This window comes from Cyrtonyx montezumae, unplaced genomic scaffold (genome assembly GCF_038088225.1).
Source record: "Cyrtonyx montezumae isolate F1298 unplaced genomic scaffold, pur_monq_1.0 scaffold_4, whole genome shotgun sequence".
NCBI lineage: Eukaryota > Metazoa > Chordata > Aves > Galliformes > Odontophoridae > Cyrtonyx > Cyrtonyx montezumae.
This window is the reverse complement of record NW_027072045.1, coordinates 18662158-18689258: the sequence shown is the minus strand read 5'-3', so window position 1 is coordinate 18689258 and position 27101 is coordinate 18662158. Positions and strand designations below refer to the sequence as shown.

General features: G+C 44.6%; 1 protein-coding gene across 6 annotated transcripts; it reads right to left on the bottom strand.

Annotated features, from left to right (window-relative positions):
- Window positions 1–811: 811 nt before the first annotated feature.
- Window positions 812–27101, bottom strand: ENTPD1 (ectonucleoside triphosphate diphosphohydrolase 1). 6 transcript variants are annotated; one of them, XM_065746735.1, is made up of 10 exons: window positions 26984–27101; window positions 6400–6533; window positions 5910–6027; window positions 5169–5319; window positions 4259–4418; window positions 3607–3843; window positions 2803–3063; window positions 2274–2390; window positions 1927–2064; window positions 812–1805 (listed from the first exon to the last, which is right to left on the bottom strand). In XM_065746735.1, exons 1-10 carry the CDS (start codon window positions 26997–26999, stop codon window positions 1599–1601), a joined length of 1539 nt encoding a protein of 512 aa, XP_065602807.1. In that variant the 5' UTR covers window positions 27000–27101; the 3' UTR covers window positions 812–1598. The 6 variants fall into 6 exon arrangements, with proteins under 6 accessions (XP_065602807.1, XP_065602808.1, XP_065602810.1 ...); XM_065746736.1 differs by having other exon boundaries at window positions 6400–6527; window positions 26984–27025; XM_065746738.1 differs by lacking the exon at window positions 26984–27101 and adding an exon at window positions 26582–26717.

Sequence of the window (27101 nt, the reverse complement as noted above, 5' to 3'; positions counted from 1 at the left end):
CTAAAGCTAGCTAATTCAGAGCAAAAATAAGACATTTTTTGAAGAACTGCCCAAACATTTTAACATAGGACAGGGTGTACTTTCCCCTTACCTTCAATATGTCATGGCTCCTACTTCCAGGCATGAACTAGAAATAAGTAGGGGACATTTTCCAGCCTGCACTATGCAGAAGGACAGGCTGAGTGGGCACAAAAGCCTTGGAGCTCTATATCTGTTTTTGCACAAAGGAGAAAGCTTCATCCAGGTTGCACCTCCTGCTTTTCCTGCAGCTTTGCTCAGGGAAACAGGTGAAGGTAACTGTATCATGCCTTTCTCTCCACGATATCTACTTTCTTTTGGCCTCCAGCATGTGTAATTAAGAGAAGAGATTTCTTAGATTTCTTGGGAGGTAAAGAGGCACCGATGGTTTCCAATTGCCATAAAAAATTGATTGCAGTCTTACCTCTCTGTTTTGGATCAAGGAATGGGAAACAGAAGAAAATGATTCATAAACCTTACCAGTGGCACCATCTAGTTGTGTGCTAGAAGATGGGCTTTGGTAAGTGCACTTACAGCACCTAGGTTTTACTGTTTGGGGAGTAGCCTAAGCTATGAAGGAAAGAAAGGCAAATTTTCCATGTTTTTGCTAACAGAAAGAGTGGCTGTAGGTGTGCTCATGCTAGCTAACTGTTAACAGCTGTCTTTTTATAAAGGGACATGGCCCAATAAACATTTTCCCTAGATCAGAGACCGCTGTACAATCAGCACAGTGATACTGGATTGCTTTAGTGGGTGTACACTTGGAGGCACGCTGATCAGATCAGAGTCACTACTTGTCAAGAATCCTTGGCCAGGACAAGCTCTCCCTACAACAATCGACAATGTCTGACTGGGAACTCATGTCTGGAGGCACGGTCACCCTAAGGACATGGGAATGGCTCAGTGTAACAGTGAGCCAGCTTTGGTCCAGCAACAACATCAGGAAGACATGGGAAAGAGGCTTCTTGCCACCTGTGAAAGGAGCAGACTGCTGCCAGGGCCCAGCTAAGGACTGATGACCACCAGCATGCTCAGTTTCTTCATTCTCATCCCTTCTTGTCCCAGAGTGACATTTGGGAGTATGACCAGCCTTTAAGGGGCAGCTGGCTACAGGTGACCATGCCTGGCAAGCAGAGGCGTGCTGGTGCAGTTTCCCTGCTGGAATGGCTCTTGGGAACAGCTTCAGCAGAAGAGGAGCTGGATTACCCTGTGTGATCACTCCCAAGAGCTCAGTGGCATGTGGGACCCTGAGATTACTCTTGCAGGAGCACTGGCTCCCAAAGATTGGTGCTGCTTTTCTCTTCATAATGCTGTGCACAAGGCAATAAAAAACAAGCAGCAGAGTTTCAGTGAATGAAAATACGACCCATTCAAGAAGGGAACGCTCGCTTGTCTGTCCATGGCAGAGAGGTGACGAGCCTGGTGTCCCAACATCTGTCAGTGCAAGTGAGAGTTGAGAGACAAATGCCCTTGTTGTACACAGTCAGTAGCTTCAGGGAGAGGGGCTGTGCACTACAGCTTGGTCTGCAGTGGGCTCCTAGCCCTGAGCAGCTGGGGCCCCTCTCCTTCCATGGCTCTTCCTAGACAATCCCTTTCTGCAGGCACTTGGGCTTGTGGAAGAGAAGCCAGGCAAGGAGGATCACTGATACCAGCACAAGGGAGCACAGAACCATCAGCCCCACGTAGCTGCCGTAGGAAAGAGGGGGTGCAGGAGGGTCCTCTGCAGGGATCATATTGGTCAGGTTCAGCATGTAGCCCAGGGTCCAGCCTGCATCGCTGCTGCCAATCTGAAGCAGAGAGGAGAAGAATCAGGCATGGAAGGTGCCAGGGCAGTAGCACCCCTAAGGACAAAGCTGTATAGCAGAGGTGGCAGACAGCCAGGAGAGCCCTCCACACCATGAAACAGACCTTTCCAAGGAAGTGGATCCTTTGCCAGTTCTCTGTGGTGAACTCATAGCCATTTTCCAGTAGGGAGAGGATGTAGGCCCCAGAGAAGCAATATTCACTCAGGTACTTTTCTTTAATTTGGTGATACTGTAGCTTCACCTAGGAAAGGAAGGAGAAATCACCGGGCTGCTAAATCCAGGTACCTGCAGCTCCATCTTGCACTTGAGCATTCATTGCAGATGCTGAGGGAAATCCTCCCATGCCTGCCTTGGAAATTACCCACAGCTACACATCCTACTGAGAAGCAGCATCAGCAACATTTGGGACTCAGGCACTCTGCCCCACCACAGAGAAGCAACACTGCTCACCTCATGCCAAGGCCGGGCACAGAATCTCTGAATTGCACTGGCCACTTTGTCCAGGGTGAAGGGGACCTCACTTGTCAGGTTCAAAAAGTTCATCACAAAGTAGAAAGCAGAAAAGGCCTGAAAGAGAGAATAATTTAACCTGAATAGGACAACTGTAATCCAACTTTAGAGAAATACAGGAAACAAACAGGTGAGCTGGCTGGTTTCAGTAATGCTCACACACTTCTGCATTAATTTCTGATCCGGTACTTCTTTTTCACCTCAGGAGACAAAGTTTGCAGGAGCACTGTATCACACATGGCCTGTGTGACAAGCTCTCCTGTCCCTGGTGCTGGCTATTGGGAGGGATTGTTCCTGTATTTCTTGTCTACACAGCAAGACAACAAAGACTATTTTTGTAGTTTCATGTCTTAGAAGTTATCTTGCAAATGAATTCCTGCCTCACCCATGGATAATACACTCCAGCATTATTCTGAGTTTCTGCTCTTCTGATGTTCTGCATTACAGGAAGTTGAATGCACAGACTTACCCCAAAGTCCCCCTGTAATGGAGGTAGATATATCCCATTGAAGGAGCAGCTGGAGTAAGGACAATCCGTTTTGTTAAAGAGATTCTGGATGTTTGTCCGACATTTTTCATAATTCCCCTCTCCTTCAATATTCAGCTGGCTGAAAGGGAACTGTTTTTTCTCGACTGACGTACAAGGGTTTTTGAAGAAATCACTGATACTTATAGTTCTCTGATATCCTTGGTGAAAGCATGGATCAAAGAGGCTGCTGTTCTCTGTGCTCTGAAAATAAGATTAACTCAAGCTGTTACATTTCACTCTAGAATAACACACTGGGAAAAAACCACAAAGAAGGGTGACCACAAGGCACCTGTCATGGTATATCATGCCAAGACACACAAGCACTGGGTCCAAGGGGTGAGGATAGACTTAAGGTTTTAGCTGTAATTTGGGACATGTGGCTACTGCTTCTTGCTCTGTTGCTATCTCCCTGTAGGGCTTTGGGCAAGTTATTTCCAGCCATAATTTCTGAATCTGCTGTTGATTCAGGATTCTCTCAGATGGTGAAGCACTATCTCCACCACCTTTTTCAGTCAAGCACAGTATTGCTGCTATCCCATGCCAATCAATCAAGGCATCTCAAATTGGTAATATCTTTGAAAATGTTGGTTGTCATCTCTGAGAATCTAACCTGTCTTTATGGAGGATAATGACACTTTCCAAATCTAGGCTACGCAATGAAACATCTAGACAGGACAAATCAGCACCAGTATGTCAAAACTGTGAGGGTCCAGGACCTCTACCTGCCACCCCAGATGTACTTGCCTGTAGGTCTCTGGCCAGTTTCTGTTGCAGAGCCTGGTCCTTCCCATAGCAAAGGAAGCTGTGCGTGTACACTTGGTAATCCTTGCCATAGAGGCGGAAATACAGCAAGTTCTGTGGGGACTCAGAAGAGATTTCATCTGGTACAAAGGTAATCTGTGTTGAGGCTCCTCCAAGGTCTAGAGCTCCTGATGTCTCACTTATAGATTTCAGTGAATGTAGAAATTTTTTCCAGCCAGACTTGAAAAAAATGAAGTACAGATATATCAGGCATGGAGAATATGTATTTGGGAACAAAAAGCGAAAGTCTTCATAGAAGAGTAGCAGAAGGACAGAATACAGGAAAGGGAAGAAGACTTGGAGGGGGCATGAGGTGAGAACCAATACAAGGTGCAGGAACAGAAGAGTAGATATTGACCAAACACATAAGTATTTTAGATCAGGAAGCAAGGAGGATGCTGCACCTGTGAGAAGTTATTGAAACTGTTGTTTTGCTTCAGTGCTCTAGGACTGTTTAGCTAATGCAAGAAGCACAGCATTCTGACCTCTGATAAATGTCTCACAGGGGGCCTCCTGAAACACTCTTCTGAAAGGCATGACTTACACAGCACTGTCAGCCAATGGTTCAAATCTGGACTTGCCAGTGATACAATACCTGCTTGAAATTACCAAGCAAGTAGTTAATGGTGATCCATCCATAGGCTCCTTCCTCCTGACCACTGATGATCCTGGCGCCCTGGAAATTGAAGGGAGCTGAGCGTAGTGTCTTCTCTACTGAGGACAAGACTTTGTCAGCTGCATCTTTATTTTCCAACCTGGATGAATGGAAGAAAGGATGGAGTGACTCCAGCTGACAGCTCTCAGCAGCTTATGGGCTTCACTCTGAGCAGACAGGCTCCAACTTCCCACCAGCCATCAGTTATAACTTGACAGTCCTTCACATGGGTACATTCAGATGCAACTGATCATGCCTCTCGGACACACGTCAGCAGCACAGCTGTTACCAGCACTGACACAGACACCACAGCTGGAACTGGAGCAGAGCTCCCCTGCTGTCCTGGAGCACACGCCATGATGAGGGTCACACCAGGGAGATGTATCCCCAGGGAGTTTCCCTAGGCAAAACACATGAGATCAGCTCCCTGATCCAGACAGGTAACAGGCCTGGGTCACCCCAAGAAAGATCACAAATTTGAACTGATGAAGGAGATCTGATTATAAAGTTACCTTAGCTTTGGTGGTTTCAGGCCAAGATAAGGTATGTAGGGAGTTAAAGCATGACAGTCAGATCTATTACTAGACTGTGGGAGATGTTTGAACACCTTCTCCACATGCAAGTTTGGGCAGTGCTATTCCTTCTGGTGTCTGCATTGCATTTGGGTGCTGGAGAAAATGGAAGGGAGGAGCAGGTGGAAACAGACCTGCCAGGCAAGTAGGGAAAGATTCTGCAGAAACTGGGGACTGGGCAAAGCACCAGCTGGTAGCATTTCCAATGACTGCAAAGACAACACCCAGTATCTGTGGTGGTTCAAGGGTGCAAGGGAAGGAGACGAGCCCTGTGGTACCTGAGGAGCCGCATGCCAGCAGTTGCTCCGAGGTAGACGGGTGTCTCTTGGTGCTGCTCTAAGGGAATCACTTCTTCTGCTTGTTGGAGGCACTGCACCAGAGAGGGACCTGCCTCCTCTGTGGACTGGGAGTAACCTGAGATCCCTGGGCCTGTGAGAAATTGGAAGACTTCATTACACTGTCTCCAAGCATAACCCCGAGGGCTGTCATATGTCATAAACCTTGTTCACTAAACAATATCACCAGCACAAGCAGCAACACTTGATTCAACCACCCCATTTCTAGGTTTTAGAAACCCTAAAGATTTCTCTGACAAAACCTGTGACTGAAAGCAATCTTTATGCCTTCCTAAACCATTACATATCTGCATCACAATTAAATATTATAAAAACAAACAAACAAATCACAACATGCTGAAATTCAGTAACCTTTTCACTGCTTTAGCAAGAGTACACACAGAAATACCATTTTGCTGTTGTTAAGTACAACCTTTGGTGCAGTTCTTTCCAAAAAGCATTTAATGCTGTGCATCCCCAAATGAAAGGAAAAATGGACCCAACCTTCTTCTCGGGATGTCCAAGTAGTGAGTTCTTAGTGGGAAGCAGTGGAATAAAAGTTAGTTCACAGATTTAATGCTGTTGTCTCTATTGGTCACTTCCCCCAAATTTCTTCTCCCCCACCCTTTGGCCACGTTCTGTCTCCAGTCCATCCCCTTTCACTGCTTCCTTCTTTCCTCTTACCTTCAACTTTACACACCTCCACCTGCTGCACCACTCCAGTGTCATTCTCCTTCTCTGCTGGCCACTCATACACGTACAGGTTTGTGTGGGATGACCCCGCATCTAGCACAATCCCATACTGTGAACAAAATAGATCCTGTCATCACACCTGAGCCACTGAGTTGGATACAGCATGTACTGATCTCCAGGAGCAGAAATGAATAGCAAATCTGCAACCCTGGGGACATGCCACATCATTACTCTCCCCAGTAGTGTTTTTGTTCTAAGCTTTCATCACGGGGAATGAGAGCAGTAGCAAGACTGTAAATGATTACTTAGGAGATGGTCTCCTGCGAAGGCATATCTGTTTTGACCAGGTTGCTTGAAATGCACGGAGCTGGAAAGGGAGATCAACCAGACCCAGCAGGGACAGCAACTTGTCCTTAAGCACTATGCATGTCTAAACCTCTGCGTGACTTGTTTTTCCTATAAGATCCTCAGCTTGTAATACCTTGATATTCTTCGGAAGTGGCTGGTTTTGGGTCACTGCTACAGTAATTAAAGCAATTGCAGCCAAAGTGGAGAGGAATCCTAGTATGAGTAGAATTTTCCTTGTTGTGGACATCTTTGGTTTGGTACCTGTGACTAGAGGAGAAAAAGGATGTTAGCATTCCTGTGGCCCAACTTAGCCCACCCCAAAAGTATTCAGGCATATTCCTGTGTTCCAAGCAGTGTCTGCATGGGACAAGCACCAGTTTTTTTCCGTAGCTCTGTCTTTGTTTCAATAACCACTGAGAAGCTGAAAGAACAGACTGCTGATTTAAAAACAACTAAGCTTAGCAGAGCCAAGAGCTTTAACCCCCACCACACTTCGTCACTGGATACTTTGTGCTTCAGGTTTTTACAATGTTTGAAAGAATTTACAATATCCTTGTCACTGGTAATGCATTTAGGAAGTCTAACACTAACGTTTCTGTACATGGCAGTCACAGTTTAAGCAGCACTGTCCTGCATTTTGGCAATGCTATATTAAAAAATACCACCTGCGTTCCACACGTTTTTAAAGAAACCTATGGAGATTCTTGATGCTGGTGCTCAAAAGACCAGTGATGGTGATTTGCACAATTGGCACAACGTGATTAAAAAAAATAAAATCACGCACTGCAAAACTTGTATTGGTAACAATTGAGAGATTAACCTAGTACAACTGGTGTGTCCTATCCAGTAAATTAATATTTCTGTGGTTTAAAATATATTGTGAGCAATACTATTGTTTAAAAAAGCAACTTATGGTTGGTGGAAATAATTCAGAACCAATATGGCATTAGAGTTTTCAAAACATGCTAATGGCCAGCACAATGTTGCATATTATATTCTGCTTTGATGTCTCCTTCCATCTCCAATGATGGAAATTTCAGTTCACAACTTCAGCTCAGTCTCTTCAGTACCATTTAATAAAATATAACCCACAACATGAAACTCTAGACAGGGTATCTGCAAAAATACTTTCCAGATGTACAATCTAGCTGTAAATTCAAGAGTTAAAAAGAGCAGAGAGCTTTGGCACTGTAGTACCTGTTTTTACTACTATGTGAAATCTATTTCTACCCACACTAAAATTCCATAGTCAAAAGCACTGATTGCCTTACTGCTCACATGGGTGCTAATTTCTCTTTTCCTAGTATACAAATTCTCCTAGAAATGTTTAGGAATCTGTTATGGGTCATTCAGGATGACTCTATCTATCTATCTATCTATCTATCTATCTATCTATCTATCTATCTATCTATTCAGGTGCTGTGCAGGTAGCAACATCAACTACCTTCACAGTCCAAGAAGATAAGGTAACCATGTTTGCTCTGCATCTGCACAGCAGAACTTCAGTTCCAGAAGTCACTTGTCCTCCAAGTCTTTTAGGCGATACTGGAACAGTGCTCCAAATGCATCCTGGCACCCCACATCACAAACGCAAATATAAGAAGCATTCACATCCAGAAGAGAACTGTCTGCTAACCACTGCTTCATGTGAAAATTTGCCCCAGATGCCAGAACTACACCAAGCACTGTCCAGCCCTACAAATGACCCAATATCCTAGAGTGACTTCATTTGGGCTAACTTCTGAAAAAGATGGAGGGAGCTCTTGAAACATCTGCATCTGTAGACAAATCGTTCCTTTCCATCCACCTAAGGAGAATGCAATCTAAAAGTGCTGAGAGAACTTGTTTTCAAAATCTCCCCACAGGCAGATCCCTGGGGAGCCTAATGCTGACCTGGAGCTTTGTGCTCTCTCATCGTGCTTACATGTAAATCTGCTGAGGTTAACCGTGAAGTTTGGAAGCTTGTTTTGCTCACATTTTGTGACTGTCTGTTAGAGCACAGCATGCTTGCCAATATCTCTAAGAATGTAGTTTAGAAAAAACAGTCTACTAGTGCACATACCAGACAGTAGGAGGGCAGAATGCATTTTATACTGCTTTCTTCAAAAGGGTCCCAGAACCCAAAGCTTGTAATTATTAAAAACAGCAGAGTGTGATGGCTGGGAGGCTTTTCTTCATGATGGAGACAGTTGGCTTAGTTATGAATGTGCTGAACATATCCATTGAACAAAAATTACTTTAACACTAGAAAAATGAATACAAGCAGGTAATGTATCTAGCTGCACAGCATGCAGCTAGACACAAATAAATCATAGAATGGCTTGGGTTAGAAGGGACCCCAAGGGTCATTGAGTTTCAAACCCCATGCCACAGACAGGGCAACCAACCTCCAGATCTGGTACTAGACCATACTGCCCAGGGCCCCATCCAGCCTGGTCTTGAACACCTCCAGGGATGGAGCATCCACAGCCTCTCTGGGTAGCCTGTTCCAGCACTTCACCACCATCTCTGTGAAGAACTTCCCCCTGACATCCAGTCTAAACTCTCCTTCCTTGAGCTTAAAACCATTCCCCCTTGTCCTAACACTGTCTACCCTTGTAAAATTTTGATGCCCCTCCTGTTCATAATCCCCTTTTAAATACTGGAAGGCTGCAATGAGGTCTCCTTGCAGTCTTCTCTTCTCCAGGGTGAACAAGACCAGCTGTCTCAGCCTGTCCTTGCAGGGGAGGTGTTCCACACCTCTGATCATCTTCATAGCCCTCCTCTGGACCCTCTCCAACAGCTCCAATGAAGCATGATTGAAAACCGGAACTACCACTGACAGCTTCACAGAAAACCCACGTAATTGTTGCCATTTTACTCTGAGATCTCATCCAGAAACAGCTACTAATAGCTTTGTTGGGTGCTTACTGCCACAGAGTTGAAAGATGTGTGTCTTTGCATCAGTTTAAAGATTCTCAGATTTCCTGTCGTGATAGGTATTCCTTGTCAGCTACATCTTTTTAGCAGCAAAACAAATTAGGAACAATTTTCCTACAGAAATGGACCTAGAGAAATCCCTTACCTGTAGGCAGAAACATAATAACTCTCTGCATCCCACCTGCAGCCTCAGATGAGTCATTCATTTCCCAAGGCATACTACTTTCTTAGTCTTGAATATTATTCTTACCTCCTGAATTGTAGCTCAATGTCACAGGCCCTTGTCAGAACTCTGAAACAATGATTTCATTGCTGTATCCCATACCAGAAAATCCACCTGCATCAACTCTTATGCTACCAAGGAGTATTTTGTTAAAACATTTCAGATACAAAGAAGTACAAACTATCAGAGGGTAAAAACTCACCAAATAAGCTAGCAATATCAAAAACCTGCAAATGCCACTTTTAAAATGTATAGATTGAATACAACATTTTTAAACATTGCAAAAATCCAGGTAAAGAATTCAATACAATTAAAATTCCACCTGCCATTTGCTCAGAAAGGTGAGCTATTAGAACAAGCTCCTTTTCCTATACACTTGGTTCTTTCCATCAGCTCTAGAGATAACTGCAGGTTCTGCAGAGCCTACAGAACCTACGCTTTCCCAGCCTCCTCCAGCTCCTCTGCACTCAGTGTCCATGTTGCTGCATGCTGTGCTGACACTCCTCAGCCCCCACCATGCAAGGCAGTCCTCCAGCACCTCCACAATTGAGAACTTCTTCACCAGCAGTTTTCTGCAGCTAAATACTGACATGACCTCCTGTCTCTGTTTCCAGCCAGAGCCCAGAGACAGCTCTGCTCTTTCTCCTGCTGTGTAAGTGGTGTTAAAAAATATCACGTAAGGCCATAAGCAGCCATAGCAGTTATGCTGCTTTTCTTCCCCACCTTGATGCTCGGAGCAGCCTGGTGCTGCACCCTGTCCAGCTGCACAGGCATGGAGTGCTCTCCAGATGCTTGAGCACAGCCCAGCTGCTCACTCATCTCTGTCTGTTTCTAATTTTGGTCTCTTTATTGTTTTGCAGGGGCTGCTGCTGGCTCGAAGTGATTGGTGCAGCGCCCAGAAGATAAACAGATCTGCTATCATTTCTGTCTCTGAGTTAGCTATCAAATGAGAGTGATGTTAGCAAGTGCTTCAGTTGGCAGTCGCTTTGCTGCAAAATCCTGCTGCTCTTGGTGAGGAACCCAGGAAGGCTGTGTGGTGTGGGAGGCAGCTCTGTGTGACAGCATGCGAGCAGACTTGACCCCAGCATCTCCCAGCGCCTCGGTACACAAGAAACTTCCTCCAGTCGAAACCACACTGCCCCCAGTGGCCCTATGAGCCAGAAAATGTCACTCATGACCAAGGCTGCCACCCCCCTGCTTCCCTCACACTTTGCAAGTAAAGTTAAAAGAAATGAGGCAGCCAGCTCCTCGAAGAGATGCAATAAACAGAGGTCATGCTGACTTAGGGAGAGATGCTGTGCACCGTCCACAGTCACACTCAGTTCAGATAACCTCGCCGTGGCCCAGCATTTCTACTAATTACAAATGCAGTTTCAAGGTCTGGCTTAGCACAACAGCTGAAGGTGACATTTGCTCTCAGCTTGGGATGCTCACACTCAGCCTGTTACAGAAGGGCTGTGCTGCAATAACACTTCCACTGCACAAGTGCCACACTGACAAACGACAGCTCCCCACTCATCACCTTTATGCTCTCAGTATACTTTTGTAAAGTCAAAAACATTTTCATTTTCAGCCTCTATGCGTTTATTGCCAGTACATTCCCTTTGTCTTTCATCCACTCTGACTCAAAACTTCTGCAGCTCTCAAATGTCCTGGAATTTATTAACTTAAACCTATTTATAAACAATTATCTCCTCTGGATTTTGTCTTTCTGGTCTTCTCTGTCTACCTGAGCAGTACAGCAGCTCTTCTCCACGTACAGAATTACCTGTCTTTTTCCTCTAGCATTTGAATTCTGGAGACCAGCCTTGCACAATAATGTGCCACTTACGCTAGGAGACGCTGTATTCCCAGCCTAAATGAGGCGAGATGGGGACCTCACATCAGTGTTACCTCAGGCACACCAGTCACAGCCAGTGATGAGACATCCTGACATCACTCCTATGCTGCCCCAGCAAACCCACGTTCAACCGCATTTAATTAAATTCACCATGCTTCATTCTCTACGGAAAGGGATTTCCACGACACTACCTGCCACCCATGAGTCTGAGTGATGTCGGAGACTAAGACAGCATCGTACTGAACTGTGCCCATCTGCTCTTCCACTGATCACCCACGTTGCTGCTGCAGACTGCTGAAAACCTCTCAGCAATGGGCTCTGTGACCACACGGCCAGTTTCCAGGGATGCTTGCTGCATGCTTGTGCAGTCACACAGCCCAGCTTACGGGTGTATGTAGCCTGTGGAATTCCCTAACTCAAGCTAATTAGGGAGCTCATGATGGTGGGGAGAGGGGATGGGAGCAATCAGGGCTGCTGTTCTGCCAAGGTGCATATGGGGTACATACATAATCCTCCTGCTGGGAGAAAATGAGCTTTTGTTAGTCACGAAATTTGTCATGCTGAAATGCACACATGGTGAGGTTGCTGAGGAATATTTTGCTGCGAAATGATGCAAACCACATGTGTCAGGAAAGGCTTTTATTGGGCTGGTAAGAGGCTCAGGTTTGCTTGAATTGCTTTGGTTTGAAAGATTCTCTTTCAAAACATCAGAGTGAGACACTGCACGCTTTGAAATTAGACTTCAAGCTTCAGACTAGGATTTACATCACTTTTTGTAGCTGTTATGTGTAACTGTATAGCGAGCTCTGCTCCAAAATTTAATTATTTAACGTGTCCAAAGTGCTAGTGTGATAGCTGGCCCACATTGTGATGCTATATACAGTTATAAATACACATTTACTGGATTATAGTTTTCCAGCTGAAGTGCCCATAAATGCTGACACATAAACACTGAGATTCCAGTTGAACTGATAATCCAAACAATATAGTACGCCTTTTTTCTTTGATGCTGTTTTTCAGAGACGCTTGCTATGAAATTGCACAGTCCTACCTACCAATCTCAAGAGCTGGCAGACATATAGATATAGGCCACGCAACCAGGCAGAGAACTTTAACCAATCCTTGCCTTGTGCCTACAGATGTGTTAGCAAGCTGGGAGATGGAATAAAGAACGTCATGTTTGTGAGAGCACCAAGCTGGGAGTTAAAAGCACGCTGACGAACAGGACTGGAATATAAATAAACTCTGTAAATAGGGAATCCCCAGGGAAAACCTCCAGCTCGCTTCAGTAAGGGCAAGAGCAAATATTTGCTCTTGTTTGGACAATAGACATCACAGAAAGGCAGTATAGTGAACAAGCGGTTAAGCAGCACACGCAGAGAAAACATTCTTGCAGCTAGAACAGTCTGAAGTAATCCTTCCCTCCATCTAACACGGGTTGAGCCTTATATGAAGTGCTATGCCCAAGTTTGGACACTGCCTTTCAAGAAAGATGTAGACCAGTTGGAGAAGCTCCAGAAGAGAAAAAGATAGATAGATAGATCCGAGATCTATAAACTTGACCTATGAGAAAATATTGAAGGCATTGGGTTGTTTAGTTTAGAAAGAGATGAGCAAGGGAGACATCAGTCACATCGTCAGACAAATGAAAAGTAAAAGAATTGCAGCAAAGTTTGAGAGATGTCAGGAAGCCAGTTCTGTTAATGAGGATTGGTAAGCCACAGGGAAAGTGGCAAATGAGGATCCCACATGTGCAGGTATTGCTTAGAATGGGGGCACCTCATCCTTTTGCTGCTTCACAAGTCACAGCTGGAGTATGATCCTGGGAAAACTTCATGGGATGCCTTGGAGAAACACTGTTTTTCAGGGGAAAAAGAGAGGAAAAAAACCAAAAAGACATACCATATCCCCGGAGAGCTGGGGAGTGCTGTGAGAAGAGAGCAGTGGTAGCAAAAGATGGAAACAAAGGAGCAAGCACCACAGAGGGGGCTTCTCTCCATGCCCACAGCTGCCTGAGCAGCTGGAATTGACCTCAAGGGGTTTTGTGCAGGTCAGTCCCACATCTCTTGTGCCAGTGGAGCCATGTCAGTGAGTTAAAGGCAGAAGGCTCTGCCAACGAACTCCCTTTTGCAACCCTGGCAGAGACCTTTCCATGGCAGCGCAAGCACAGCACAGCCTGCGTGCAGCTTCCCAGCCTTGCTCCCTGCCATTATACCCCAGCCCCACCAAAACTTCCACAACTCTTTTTATTAAGTCATCTCTCTGTGGGAAAGCATTCTGCTGGCTTGCATCCCAGCAGCTAGACAGAGATACTCAATATTCTCCAATACAACCAACAAGTGGCAGGATACTGCTGACACAACGACCTTTAGACAGTTATTTTCCTCATTTATGTGATGTTTTACTATGCTCCCAAGTCTGGACCCTCTTAATGATCTTTTCTTTAGGATTCACACATCAAAGAGGTTTTCAAATCAGAAGAAACAACTGTTAGCAGTTACATCAGTTTTTACCAGATGACTTCTGGCATTAATTTTTGTTACCAACCCATTAAAACTATAATTTTACTGGAGAAGATCTACAGTAATTACCCACAAAGCCTGATGTTTCATATCCTGTGAATTCAAGCTTATCACCCAAGTTATTACTTAAATACACTCGGCTATCTCATTATGTAAAGGCATATATTTTTCTTACAGGAAACAAAGCAGGAGCACTAACATCCTTCAGTTTTGTTTCCACTGATAGTTCCAATATACTGACTTGCAGTGGGCCAGCGTTGCTGCTAGGCTTCCTTTTGTGCTCAGTATCCTTCTATTCTTGGCTGTTCTTAAGTATCCAGATATATTTTCTTCTTACGCTTCTTTCGACCATCTTCTGCATTTTCTGAGTGAGAATCAGCTTGATTCCCCCCCTATATCTTTCTCACAAATGGTATTTTCTTAAAATTAGCAACTGTTAGAAAAATGTTTCTGAGGAATAGAATAAATTATTAGGCTGTTTCTGGTTTGCATTCCTTTTTGTTATTTTAAATGCTCAGTTGTTTCAGCTCCAGTATTTTGAATTTGGGAAAGCACTTTAAATTGCTTCTAGACATTAATAATTAATACAGAATAAATATGTATTTCTTGCACAATTCTCAACCCTCAGAGCAACATTTCTTTCTCTATCAGGACTGGGGCCTATTTTTCCCTTTGCTTAATGGTTTCCACCTCAGCCCCACACAACTATTGCATCCAAGTGTTGGATGGTGCATCCATCTGTTGGTGGTGGTAGAGACAGTGGGGCCAGAGCTTTAATAGGAAGACTGGAATGACTGGAGGCACATCACCCACCCAGCACAGCTCCCCCCCATGGTCCATCATCCTCCCTGCATGAGGACAATGCAGAAGCTGCCATGACAAAAGAAAAGAAGCAGCCTTAAGGAGAACCATTTCCCACCCCAAAACCCACATTTGGGTGAGAAAGTTCAGAAACTTCCTGGAGAACAGTTTCTCAAGCACTGCAAATACTGCTAAGCCCCACCAGAACACAGCAGAGAAACAACCACAGAGAAAACACGTCCAAACCTCTCACCACCCGCAGAATGCCCTGCACCTTCCTAGTAGGCACCAGTTTCCCCATTTGCCCTCTCCACCAACAACCACTCCCGCCTCACAGAGCTGAGGCTGCATCTCAGGAATGTTTTTCTCTGAATCACAGATTCCTGGGATTGCTTTGCACATCAAGCACCACTACTGCTTTTCAGGGGCTTACTTCCCCAGCTTCCAAAACAGTAATGTGGCACTTGGAGTGCCACATGCACACAGATTGAGTGGCTGCCAGAGGAAAAGCAGAGCTTCCCGAGCATTTCTGCACAACAAAACAAGCAGATTTTCTCCTGAAGTTTCACTTCCCACTCAGGACCAAAAGTCGTTGGGGACTGGCTGCAGAAGCACATACAAGGCTTCAGGCTGGTACAGTTTGAGCAGAGCCACTGGCAAAAGCACCTTATGATGAGGCTGAAGAGGCAGAAGGACAGATGAAGCTCACCTGTACATGGGATTCTGCCTGTACCTGGATCTCATCACTCCTTGCAAATATGATTTCCTGCACAGCTGTTTTTTCTTTTACGGGAGTACATCTCATGCAAGATACCTGCAAGATACCCAGTGACCTTTTCCTACCCTAATGCGACTATCACGCACTTGCAGCAGAGAAAAGGTAGAGACTTTCCCTTTGCAACTACCTCTAGCAGATGAAGTGAGAGGTGCTTTGCTATTAAGGCAGGGCAGCAGCCCCCATGCATTCTTTCAGCAAGCAAAGGTTGCATACATAAAAGAGATTGCTTGCTAGTTAATCACTTTCAGCTTTTTCCACTTACCTCCAGCTGTCAGCACTGCTATCTCCTTTCATCATGGCAGAGCACAACACTGGGAACAGCTGGGGATAGTTTTTGTTTCCTGCTGAGGAATGCCTCCCCTGCTTAGCCTTTGCGGAAAAATATACTGATTTCTCAGAGGTCAGCTTTAATAACTAAGATTCCCACAAACCATTGGGAGAATTCAGCTCATGATATTTGGCATGAATATCATGCTCTGTTCCTCATGCTGCTACTATTTCCATTTCAAATAGCAGGAAACAAATTACCCTGTGGTATTTTTAGGAATAACCAACGGGAAGAAAACAGAGACCCAAAGCCTGCTGTGGGGCACAGACCTCAGTAGAATGTCTGAACATATGAAAAAAAACCCAAAAAATACCCAAAACAATACAAAACTTCAGGGCTGCAATAGCAGATTGGGGAAACACTAAGAGTTAAATATGGATTTAAATTTTCATAGTTAGAAACCCTGAACTTTGCAATGCTTGGAGCCTCGTGGAACAAAACAACAAAGGAGTTTTGCCAGATGAATGGCCTGTGACAGGAGCTCAGAAGTTTCCAAAGTTCAGATTATTTATTACCAGGATATACAGTGAATCTTGGGGAGAATCGAGCTCAAGAAAGGAAATCCGTTTATAATCAAACTGTAGTCTGGGTTTCAATTTGCATGTCTTCCTTATTATTGTCTCAAACAGTTCAAAATACAGACACAAAATGCTTGTGATGAAGCAGAGTGGGCAAACAGCAGTGATAAGGATGAGGGGCTGCTGTAAGAATGCAACCCCAAGACAAGTGCCTCTGTCTGCATCCTGCCTGTTGGGTCTGCTCTGGAGGTGTTAAACAAGGATCTTTGCTGGGTGATGCTGGCAGAGCCTGTCCCAGGGCAGAGGCTTCTCTCCTCACATCTCCTGTGTGAGCAGGGGAGTTATAAAAGACTATTTATTAACAGCCCTGGGACAAAGGAGCAAGAAAGAAAACAAAACCATTTATAAATCAGCTAAGGAGCAAACTCGTGACTCTAACAGTCCCATTTGTAATTCCTTAAGTGTGGCCTGGAGCTTCCTTGACTTCACTCCTTCTGATGCTGAATCAGCATATCATCTGCACTGGTGCAGTAAATAGCCAGAAAAGGACAGAAGTGCTCTGAAGAAGAAAGCTCTAACTTTTAGTGTGACAAGATTTGTCTTAGCTTCCACTCCCATTTGGGAAAACTGATAGCGGTCAACTTTCTCACCACTAAATACCAAGCTGTGACTCATATCTACATCCTGCAATCTGGGACACTTGTCTTCCTCTGGGACAAGGTAGAAATAGGATGGAGAGAGAAAACTCATGCAAGAGCCGTCTCAAACAATACTATTCAGTGCTTGTAGATCTTTCAGATAGTCCTGAACACTTTACCAGACTTTCTCCTTTGATAACGTTTTTCAAGCGGAAAGAATAACAAAACACTGTTATGTTTAAGAATTACCCACAGCAGAGAAAAGCTGAGCTGAAGTTTCCAGCAATTATCAGTACAAATTCTCCAGAACAGATACGTAATGTACCATTATTTCTTTTTTAATTAAAATTGGCTGGGATAGGAGTTCTACCATGTGGATTGAAAGCCACGTAAAAGCAGAAGGCAATATATGAAGATGACAGGATATCCTAAAAAAACAAAAACAAAACACCAGCATGACAACCATCCCTACAATACCCATTCAGACAATTCCCAGTGGTGGGCCACCACCTGCTCAGCCTTCACAAGTCACTTCAGAAACTGACTTGGTTCGTATGTGAATGGTGAAGGCAAACATCTGTTGAGAAATTTCAGCTTTGCTCTTTTCATTGTTGAAGAGCTCTAGCATCTTTCCTTGCCCTCCTGTTCTATCCAATATTTCTGTCAAATTATTTTCATTAGTTTCTCTCAGCCCAATATGGGCGTGAGCACATTTTTGTACCACTGATCATGTTGACACAAACATTAAACTCTTCTGACTTTCCTCGAACTGACATAAACAAGTTATAAACAAACTGAAGTTTCACATCTTTTTCTCATTTAAGTATGGAGCAGTTTTTAACAGAGCTGTGGTATAGGAGATGAATGTAGCAAAAGCACAGGTCCTCACAGAACAGAAAGAAGATGTGTGTTTTACAAAATCTTTTCGCTCTCACCCATTCCCTCCTCTACGCTTGGTCCCCTCGTACTTGCACCTCAAGGTCTGGCACAATTCTGCACAACAAGGGACCAGGGTTTGTAGATGCCAAGTGTTCTTACTGCATCCTTTGGGTTCCTTCTTGATGGCACCTACATCCTTTTGGGCAGGTCTTTTGCCATCTTTAGGAGCTAGCACTCACTACAGTGTAATCACTTTGCTTCAGGATCTTGCTGACTTCAACCCCAGGAGCCCTAGGACAGCTGGCTGCCCAGGTTCTGCTTATCCTCATTTTGATTATCCTTAATAGCTGTAGTCTGCCATCCTGCTGGAAGACAAAGAAGAGGACATGCTGCAACTTCACTGTCATCTTGTTATTAGACAGGTTTTGTCCCACAGAGCTATCCATGTGGGCCCTTATCAGCACACAGGCCTCCAGCTGATGAGCTTGTGGCCTTATCAGGGTGCAGGCCACAGGGCTTGTCACAAAGACCATCTTTGCCAATATTTACCCAGCTTTACTGCACTTGGTTACAGCCAGGGTTATCAGTATACACCATGCTTTTAGCCCTTGCTGTTGCTTTGCTCAGCACTGAACTACACGTTATGCTTTGATCAGGAACAGTTTGTCTTTCTGCTTCTTCACCTCCTTCACCTTTGCTTGCCTTCTGCACAGTGTGCTGAGACTGGTGCTGTGTTCAGCATGCTGCTCTGTACTCAGATGCAGCCTGTTTCCTGCCCGGAGCACCCAACATGGCAGAAAGAATGTAGCCTATCCCTGGTTGTCAATGCCACTCAGCACAAGGGATTTTAAAACACCGCACCAGAAGACTCATTAGCAGTGCTGGAGCTTCACACAGCGAGCAGCTCCTTGAGATGGTGGAGCGTGAGACTTCTGTCACTTCTGTAGACCACTTCTGGCAGTTTTCTGTCACCAGGCTGACCCAGCACGCCTGGCATGAACATCAGCCTCCTCCATAAAGCTCCTGCCAAGACAGGAAAGTTGTAGCTATCCTGTAGCAGGATCACAGGACTCACAAGGAGGCCTTTGTGCGCAGACATTTTCCCATGCTCATGTCACAGCCTTCTCTCAGCAGATCAACAGATAATGCTGGAGCCAGCCATCATTTCTCTGTCTGCTGAGGCTCAGCCTTTCCCTAATAACAAACCAGGGCTCCAGCAGGCTTCCTCCCACTGACACAGATCTCAGGGTCTAAGGCAGCAGCAGCACGTTTCAGCTATACCTACTCTAAAATTCATCTTCCACCGCTTTGATGTGTTCTCTCTTGTTTTCTGCCAGACTATTAGCAACTTGGGCATTATTGGCCTAGTAAAGTACACAGACATGACTCATACTATAAGATCTACGTAGTTCAGTTGTAACTTTAAAAATGTGGGAAAAAGACGAAATGCCATTTGGGCTAAAAGAAACATGAAGAAAAATAGAGGCAGCAGAGCCCCACTGCAGGAAAGAATTGCTCCTGGATTTGTTCCCCTCAGTCCAGCTTCAGGGATGGAAGCAGGAGAAGCCAGAGTAAAAGAGAGTCATTTACTACTTTACATTGGTATTATGGACAACATTATAGCAGTCCTGCTGCATTTTATGTAAGCTCTGTGAAATGCTACTGAACCTAAGTCTTACTGTTATGCCACAACAAGGGTTCCTGAGATGTGGTTTGCAACGTATGACAATGTACATTTATGGTTGCAGTCTCTTGAGAAGTAAATGGGTAGAAAGCCTCTCCAAGATCCCTATTTACAGAAGGTATCTATTCCTAGCAAGGCTGATGGGATCCAGTTTGTAATCTTATAGCAAAACAAGAGAGTCCTCTAATTGGTGGAGAAATTACTGGTCTCTGGAGCTGAGACACACTTTGTAACCTAAAAAGCAACAGTAAAATTACTGTGTTTAACAAGAAGTTCACAGCATGGGACCAGGTTCTGCTGCAAACTTGCTATTTTTAAGATAAAGTACAAAACCTTTGTTTCACAGCTGACTTAACTCATCTGCTTGTTCTGCCACAAAAAAGACTATTCTGCCTCGGTCTGTCTTCTGCCAGTGCTATACCCTGCACTTGTTCAAGTGCAGACTTACAAAATTTCCCACTGAGCTGCTCTTCAGATAAGCCCTGTTCTCTGGTCAGGCTGATGTAGCTGCACACGTACTAACCAAGTCACGAGAGTAGCATGGGAAAGGAGCAGTATTCTGACTGCCCTGCTCAGCAGGCTAGGTAGATAGCTTAACCCAGTTCCATGTGTTAAACTATGATCTACTCTTATTAAACTTCTGATTCATTTCAAAATAAGACCTAACTTCTCTCTGGCTAATGACAGTAAAACTAAACAATTCTGCTAGAACTTTGTTTTCACCTGGTGATTTCCATGCCTTTCTGACACAGCAGTATTTCCAAGTCCTATAAACAAAAACATAATCACTTGCTTTACTACATTATAGTTCCTTTCAGCTTCAGCTGGTTTTGTGTTTTCTGATCTCAGACAAAGCTAACAAACAGTATGTTTCCCATGGATGGCAAGATAAATAGAAGTTGAAGATCAACCCATTGGGCATATTTAACTCAAAGCAAACTCTCTGAAAGCACTCTCCACACAACTGCTGGAACCAGCAGCTGAAGGCTGAACTTGGCCAAGATCAGATATGTTCCCTGAAGAGCTGCTCAGTGACATCTGGGCAAAAAGCTGGCAGGAGGGAAGGACAGTTTTCAGCTGAGGAACTCACCTAACTGTTGACCTGCTCTCACTTCCAAACTGTGCTCTGTTCAAGAGCTCTGTCCTCCCTCCTGCCACATGAATGCTCTCTGTGCTTTGCCAAGCATTGTGGACATCTCCATCACATCAGCCAAACAGCAGAGACTCCAAATTCTCTCTTTCAGTTTTGGAGAAGTCTTTCCCCTTCTTACTACAGCCCAGAGACAAACAGACAGAGGCTGCTGACACCCCTACCCTCAGCTGCAGTCACTTAGTTAATATATAGAAACCACAACAGTTCTCTGAGAGGAGTGTGAAAACACTGAGCTGAGGAACAGAAGTGGTTCATACATCCTCAGCTGCTGAGTCACCTTTTCCAGGCAGCAAGCAAAGCTCAGAGGCCAGTTCTTGTTTGAGCTCTGGCTGACAGATTGCAGGCAGATAGTGAAAAACAAGACAACTCTCATTCCTTTGTAAAAACAGGTCCATTTTTCCTCCTTTCCCTTCCCCAAGAAGAATCCAGCACTCCCTACACCCTGCATGGCTCAGCGGGATCAGAAGTAGAGGAAGAATGCATAACAAGCTGAGAGACGTTAACTTCTATTTATGCAAATTAAAAATGCTTTAGGAAAGGTGCAGGTCTCAAACGGTACACCATTCAGCCACTGTGAGAGGGTTATTTCAATGGGCAGTAGCCACTTAGCAAGGGACAGTGCAGAGCAGGTTGATGGGCATACATCTCCTACCAGAGACTTAATCAATGCCTACAGAATACGTTCACATTACGAAGGGAATCTGAAGGCAGACAGTGAAGCAGATGCAGGTGCTCCTGGGAAGCTCTTCCCAAGCCGGAAGGAACTAGCAAGAGCCCAGAAGGATTCATGCAAGAGCGAGAGCAGGTGGAAGATGCAATCTGCAGCACTTGCTGGGGCTGGCAGAGCACTGCCCACAGCGACCAGTACCTTGCCTGCATCACCCTTGAGCAGGGAGAGCAGCAGCTCACAGCCAGCACAGCAAGGGGCAGAGGGACGACAAGCAGGAAAGGAGATGGGGCCCACAGAGGAGGCTGGGAAGATTATTTTTCCAGCCAAATTTGGAGCAGGGTGGCAAGTGCACAAGAGGACGCAAACAGATGAATTTGCACAGCATGCATTTAACTGACTTTGTTCCTTTCCATCTGGTCTCACACACTTTCCCCCTTAACTCATTTCTTAATTTGTACTGCTAATGCAGTACTGTTTTCAGAGCACAGGGCTGGTTTTGTGTCATGCCTCACCTTACAGTGAAACCCCCACAATAGTTTTGATCCAAGGGACTTTCACCCTTACCTCCTCCTGTTCTTTCACATGGGCTGGTGTTGGCATTCAAGCCAGATGAGCTGAAAATTATTTCAGGGAAAGAAAAAAGCAAAAACCAAAACAACAACAACAACAAAAACAACCGGAGACAAGGACAAGTCCCTTCTTTCATCCCTGAAGCACAGACTTATGTCCAGCTAAACTGACAGCAGGAGCACAGCTTTGGGCTCTGATGCTCCCCATACAAGCACACTGGAAGTGCCTGTCGTAACACTTCAGCTCTGCTTAGGGAAGTTTCCACCAAGTCGAGAAAGAAAGCCAATTCTCATGCTTACCTCAAAAAAAAAAAAAAAAAAAAAGGTATGTAAACACAATTTAAGAAATGGTCCTATCTAACTCATCTTTCACAAAATCAGCTGGGGTGTATCTTTTGCGAACATAATCCAGAATTTTACAATTGAATTTTGACTGCTTTCAAGCAATGATAATTGCTTTGTAGACTGGCTCGCCAACCAATATCATCTCAGCATTATTCAGTTTGACTCCAAATTCAGCCTAAACCCTGTTGCCTTAGCCACATCCCAGTCCCCTTGAGCAGATAGTGTTGAAAGAACCTGGCTCCTATCTCAAGCCACTTCAAATCAGATCCAGATCAGCAGTACGTAACCAGTGAGCACAAGATGATAGTAAAAAGGGAATGTTAACTGCAAAGTCGTGTTTGCTCGTTGCTCTCAACCAGCAGGTGCTAAAGGTGCAAAGATGTCCCAGGAAAAGAAGGAATGTGACCAAACTTGGTTTTTTTGCACCATACTAAGCCAGTTAAACAACTTAGGAAAGGCCACTTACAGCTTTTGTAACCTTTCCCTTTTCAGTTAATTCTTTCTTCAAAAATTCCTTGAACATTTTCTACATGTTTCTGGTAAACACAACTGAAGAGGCAAACATAGGTTTGCTTGGCCACAGGAAAGTTGCCTAGAGAACAACTTTATCCCATCTATCATTCAATGCAGCTATGCATATGATAAAAAAAAGTAAATAAACTGTGAGTTAGGCCTATCATATACATGTGTATGTATACTGACATGCTTTTGCATTTTTTGTCCAAGGCAAAAGTGTCTGGAAACCTTTCTTGTCCATTCAGTATTTGAATGTCCAACTTTCTTCCCAAAGTTACATTAGCTGTGCTTTTACAAGCTGGCTTGAAGCCTATTATTTGCTCTTTATGTTTCCAACCACTCTTGGCTTCCTTTGACTTTTTCCTCTGACTTAATTGGCATTTGTACTGCTCCTCCTAGCACTGACAAACTCCATCTGTAAATCAGAATGATTTTTTATATATATTTTTAGATCATTATTGAAAATATCGAATGCCATCAGACCTGTTGCAGAATACCGCTGGAAGCACGGCTGTTGAATCACGATTTCCTTTGATAACTATTTCTGAGGTCTGTTGTTAACCAGGTTTTAATCCATTAGTTCATTCTTTCCTGGAGAATCACAAGGACACTTTTGTAATCAGAAAAAAAAAAAAAAACAAAAAACACCCAGAAACACATCTATTGCTGTGGAGGCACATTCCTATTTACTATTTGCAATCACATTTGCTGTCTCTGAAAAGTAAATTGCAATAACTGCAAATAATTAATTGAAAAATAGATCAGATAAAGAACCACTTGCCTTCTTAGCTCTGCACTCAGCCACCCTGTGATTACCAAATGCCAGACAGGAAGATGACTTCTTCCAGTTCTCCTTCTGTGGTTTGGTTCCCAACCATCCAGGACGTCAGACCTTAGGGATTCCCTTAACTTACAGCCCAGATTTATTGAATATTCACTTGATTTTTAAGAATATATTTTCCTAAAAATTTTGTAAGCCTCCAAGAGGAAATTCAGAAGAGAATGCTAACAGCAATAATATATATAAGACAAAATGGAGCCTGTCTTTTTCCAAAGGAGAATCATGCCAAGCTTGTTTGATATCTATTTCCTAAGACAGCAGGCTTTGTTCAGAAAAAAAGACTTCAAGAAAGCAAGAGTCTTGGAGTATTTCAGTATTTGTGAGAGTACTTCGGAGTGCTCTCCTCTTTGTAAACAGGTTCCCCAGCCACTGAGTTCCAAACCCAAAGGAAACATAATCCTGCTGTACCCTCCTGTAGGTGGACTATCTCCATTCCAAGACACAGATTAATATCCTTGTTTGAGGGAACCACATGAACTCACAAGTTTGCTTCCATTTGGGATGAGCAATTACCTATCTGGTGCTATTCCTGTTATTTTTGCCAGTGCTATCCATTTCTACAATAACATTATTCTGAAAGCTAGTCTGGAAAGTTTCATACTCTATAATCACTCATTAAGACTTAATCAGGCAGGAGGCTTCTCCAACAGCTTACTACTGATACTAAAATATATCTGTAACAGTTCCCTAGGATACTGGTTCAACAACAGTATATTCCCACTCTCAGTGACTTCACTAAAGTTCTCATTTGTTGGAAAATATCATCACTGAACATAGATATTCTAATTAATCGGTGCATTTAATCTCAAATTGTCATAAATCTTTATTTCCCCCTCAGATTTTAATCTAACAAAATGAGCAAATTAGTTATAATATTTCATGAAATGTTCCTTTATAACAGGAATATCATCCCCCTTCCAAAAGTGGAAAAAAATGTAAGCAAAACCATTTCTTTGCATCATCTTTAAAATCTTACCCTTCCTACTTCCAAAATGATTATGCAGTTGCTAGATATACATTACTTAGTTTCTATAACACAGAGCACTTCCTTTGAATTATGCTGGTTCCTACTAACTTTATTTAGAGAAAGTAGAGATGTCAGGGAAAATCTAATCTCCCACAATTCACTGCCAGTATTTAGTATCACATGTCCTCCATTTCCTCTCTTCACTTTGCATTCACTTGTTTTAAGTTCTGTTTGCATCCTTCACTGCCCCCAGAGAGCTAGCCAAAGTCATCCTCATTTTTGTTTCTGGAGTGCTATTCAGTACTTATTCTTTGAACCTGCAGTTATCACTGACATTCCTTCACATTCTTTCCCTCAGTTCCATGTTGGAACAATCACTGGTCCATAGAGAGCAGCCATCTGATAGCAGTCATATCTGCATACAAGGGCTGCCCTGAAAGTAACACCTCCTAGTTCATTATGTTGGCCCACCACAGCACTGGCAGATGTTGGTGATATGGCAGTAGAGGTTGAAACTTCCCACCAACATTCTGCTACATTTTGTTGCTGTGTAACAGATGGCAGCAGAAGGGCAGTCTGACACAATGATGTCTGCCATGGAGATGTATATGAAGTAAGCTGTGGAATTGAACTCGTCCATGCAGAAAAATGGCACCTACTGATGTTCAGTGACCATTGGTGAACATTTACGAGGACCAATCAGTGAGCACAGTGAGGTGGTGGTGGGAGGTGTGTTTCAGCAGTGGCAACAGCATCATGAAAGACAAGCCATGTTCCAGATGGCCATGCACAAGTTTACAAGTGTGGCATACAGGCTCTTGTTCATGCGTGACAAAAATGCATAGTTAATTGTGGTGACTATGTTGAAAATTAGTCTTCTGTAGCTGAGCATCTGCTGTATCAAGTAGTGTTATTGTGCTCTTTGGATCTATTCTAGTTTCCATGGAAATAAATAGGAGGCATTATTTTTGGATCGATTTACATAGAACTCTAAAACAGTTACTACTTCTTGCTCAGTTCATTACCTTCCATGACAGATTCTAGTAATTTCAGAGGATTGACTGAACTTCACCACTGCCTGCATGATATCAGTATCATGATTTCCCCAGACCAAAGGTCCCCACAGTAACATTTACTTATTAATTGACTGCCATACTTTGCTAACAAGAAGTTATTCGTGCTGATCACAGGCAGAATCCATTGCTCTGTAGCACCCCAAGGAGAATTTCTTCCTTGGCTATGCTAGCATACTGACCCACACTTCAATGCAGAGCTGATGGTATTTGTATTAAACATACAGGTTTCCTTCAGCTGAGGAGCAGCATTTCAAGCCTGTTACAGTCTCTATAGACAAAACAGGCAGAAAACAGGTCTATCCTCACTCCTGACTGCACAAATTAATGAGCTAACCTCCCACTTCCACCAGCCTTTGCTTTACAATTTGATGTCGATTAGTCTGAGAAAATGCTTCTTCCACTCAAAAACCATTAATTGCATTCTGTGACATTCAAAATACAGAGAGGAATAGTTGGCCTTTTCATTTATTCTAAGAAAAATTGAATCATCTTTGGATTCCCTGCTGTAACAGTGATGAGAGGCTTCTTGGATAAGAAGCTATCGAAATAGTGAAAACTGTTTCCCCTAAGCATCTCGCTCAGCTTAGTGGCTAAGTTTCTGCCCAGATCCTTTTCCGGTTGCTACTTGCCTGTATATCTGTGCTCCGGCTTTGTTTTTAAAAGCCCCACACAAAGAGCCCCGTGCTGTCAGCAGTACAGAAGGGCGGCCCGTGCTGCAGAAGTTGCTGTAAATAGTGTAAGCCATCCAGATAGACAAAAGCAGATTTTAAGCTCGAAAGCGTTTCTGCCCAACGTTAAGTGCCACTAGCGCTGCTATGCTTCGTGCTACGCGCAGCAAAGCGGCTCACTACAAAAGGCAAGCCCTGGGACAAGAGTTCAAATCAATAACTATTGCAATAAGCATCTTCAGCTAACCGCTGCCTGAGGCTGCAGTAAGGCGAGAAGGCTTCTCGGGGGGGAATCCTCCTCTTCCTCCCTCTCCCGAGCCGGTTCTCGCTCTGAGCCCGAGCCCAGAGATCCCCCAGCACAGCACAGCGATTCTCCCCACCTCAGAGCTAGCGCTTTCCACCACCTTTTGGCTCTTTCTCGCTTCCAGCGCCCTTCCCCGCGCCGCGGAGCTCGCTGCGGGCAGCGCCGGGCTGCACCAGGGAGCCCCCGCCGCCTCTTCCCCCGCAGCGCCAGGAAGGGAATCCTCCGCACTGACGGAGCCAAACTTCTGCAAAGCGCGGGCACGCGGCGCTCGGCTGCGGCGCCGGGGGTCCCCCCCCCCGCCCACAGACAGCCCGGAGGACCTCGCGCAGCCTCCGGGGCAGGAGGGAGGGAAGGAGGGAGGGAGGGATGCCGCAGCCCGCTCCCGGCTGGCAAATGTGCACGAGCTCCTTCGGAACGTGCACGGCGCGATGCCGGCTGACCCCCGCGGCGCCGCATCCACGGGGCGGTTGGTCCTTACCCTTTGGCTCGTCCATCAGTGCCGGTGCTCGCTCCCTCCTCCCCGTCTTTCTCTCTCCCTCTTCCTTTCTCAGCCTCTGCCGGCTCTGAGCCGCCTTAGCGAGAGGTGCTCATGAAAA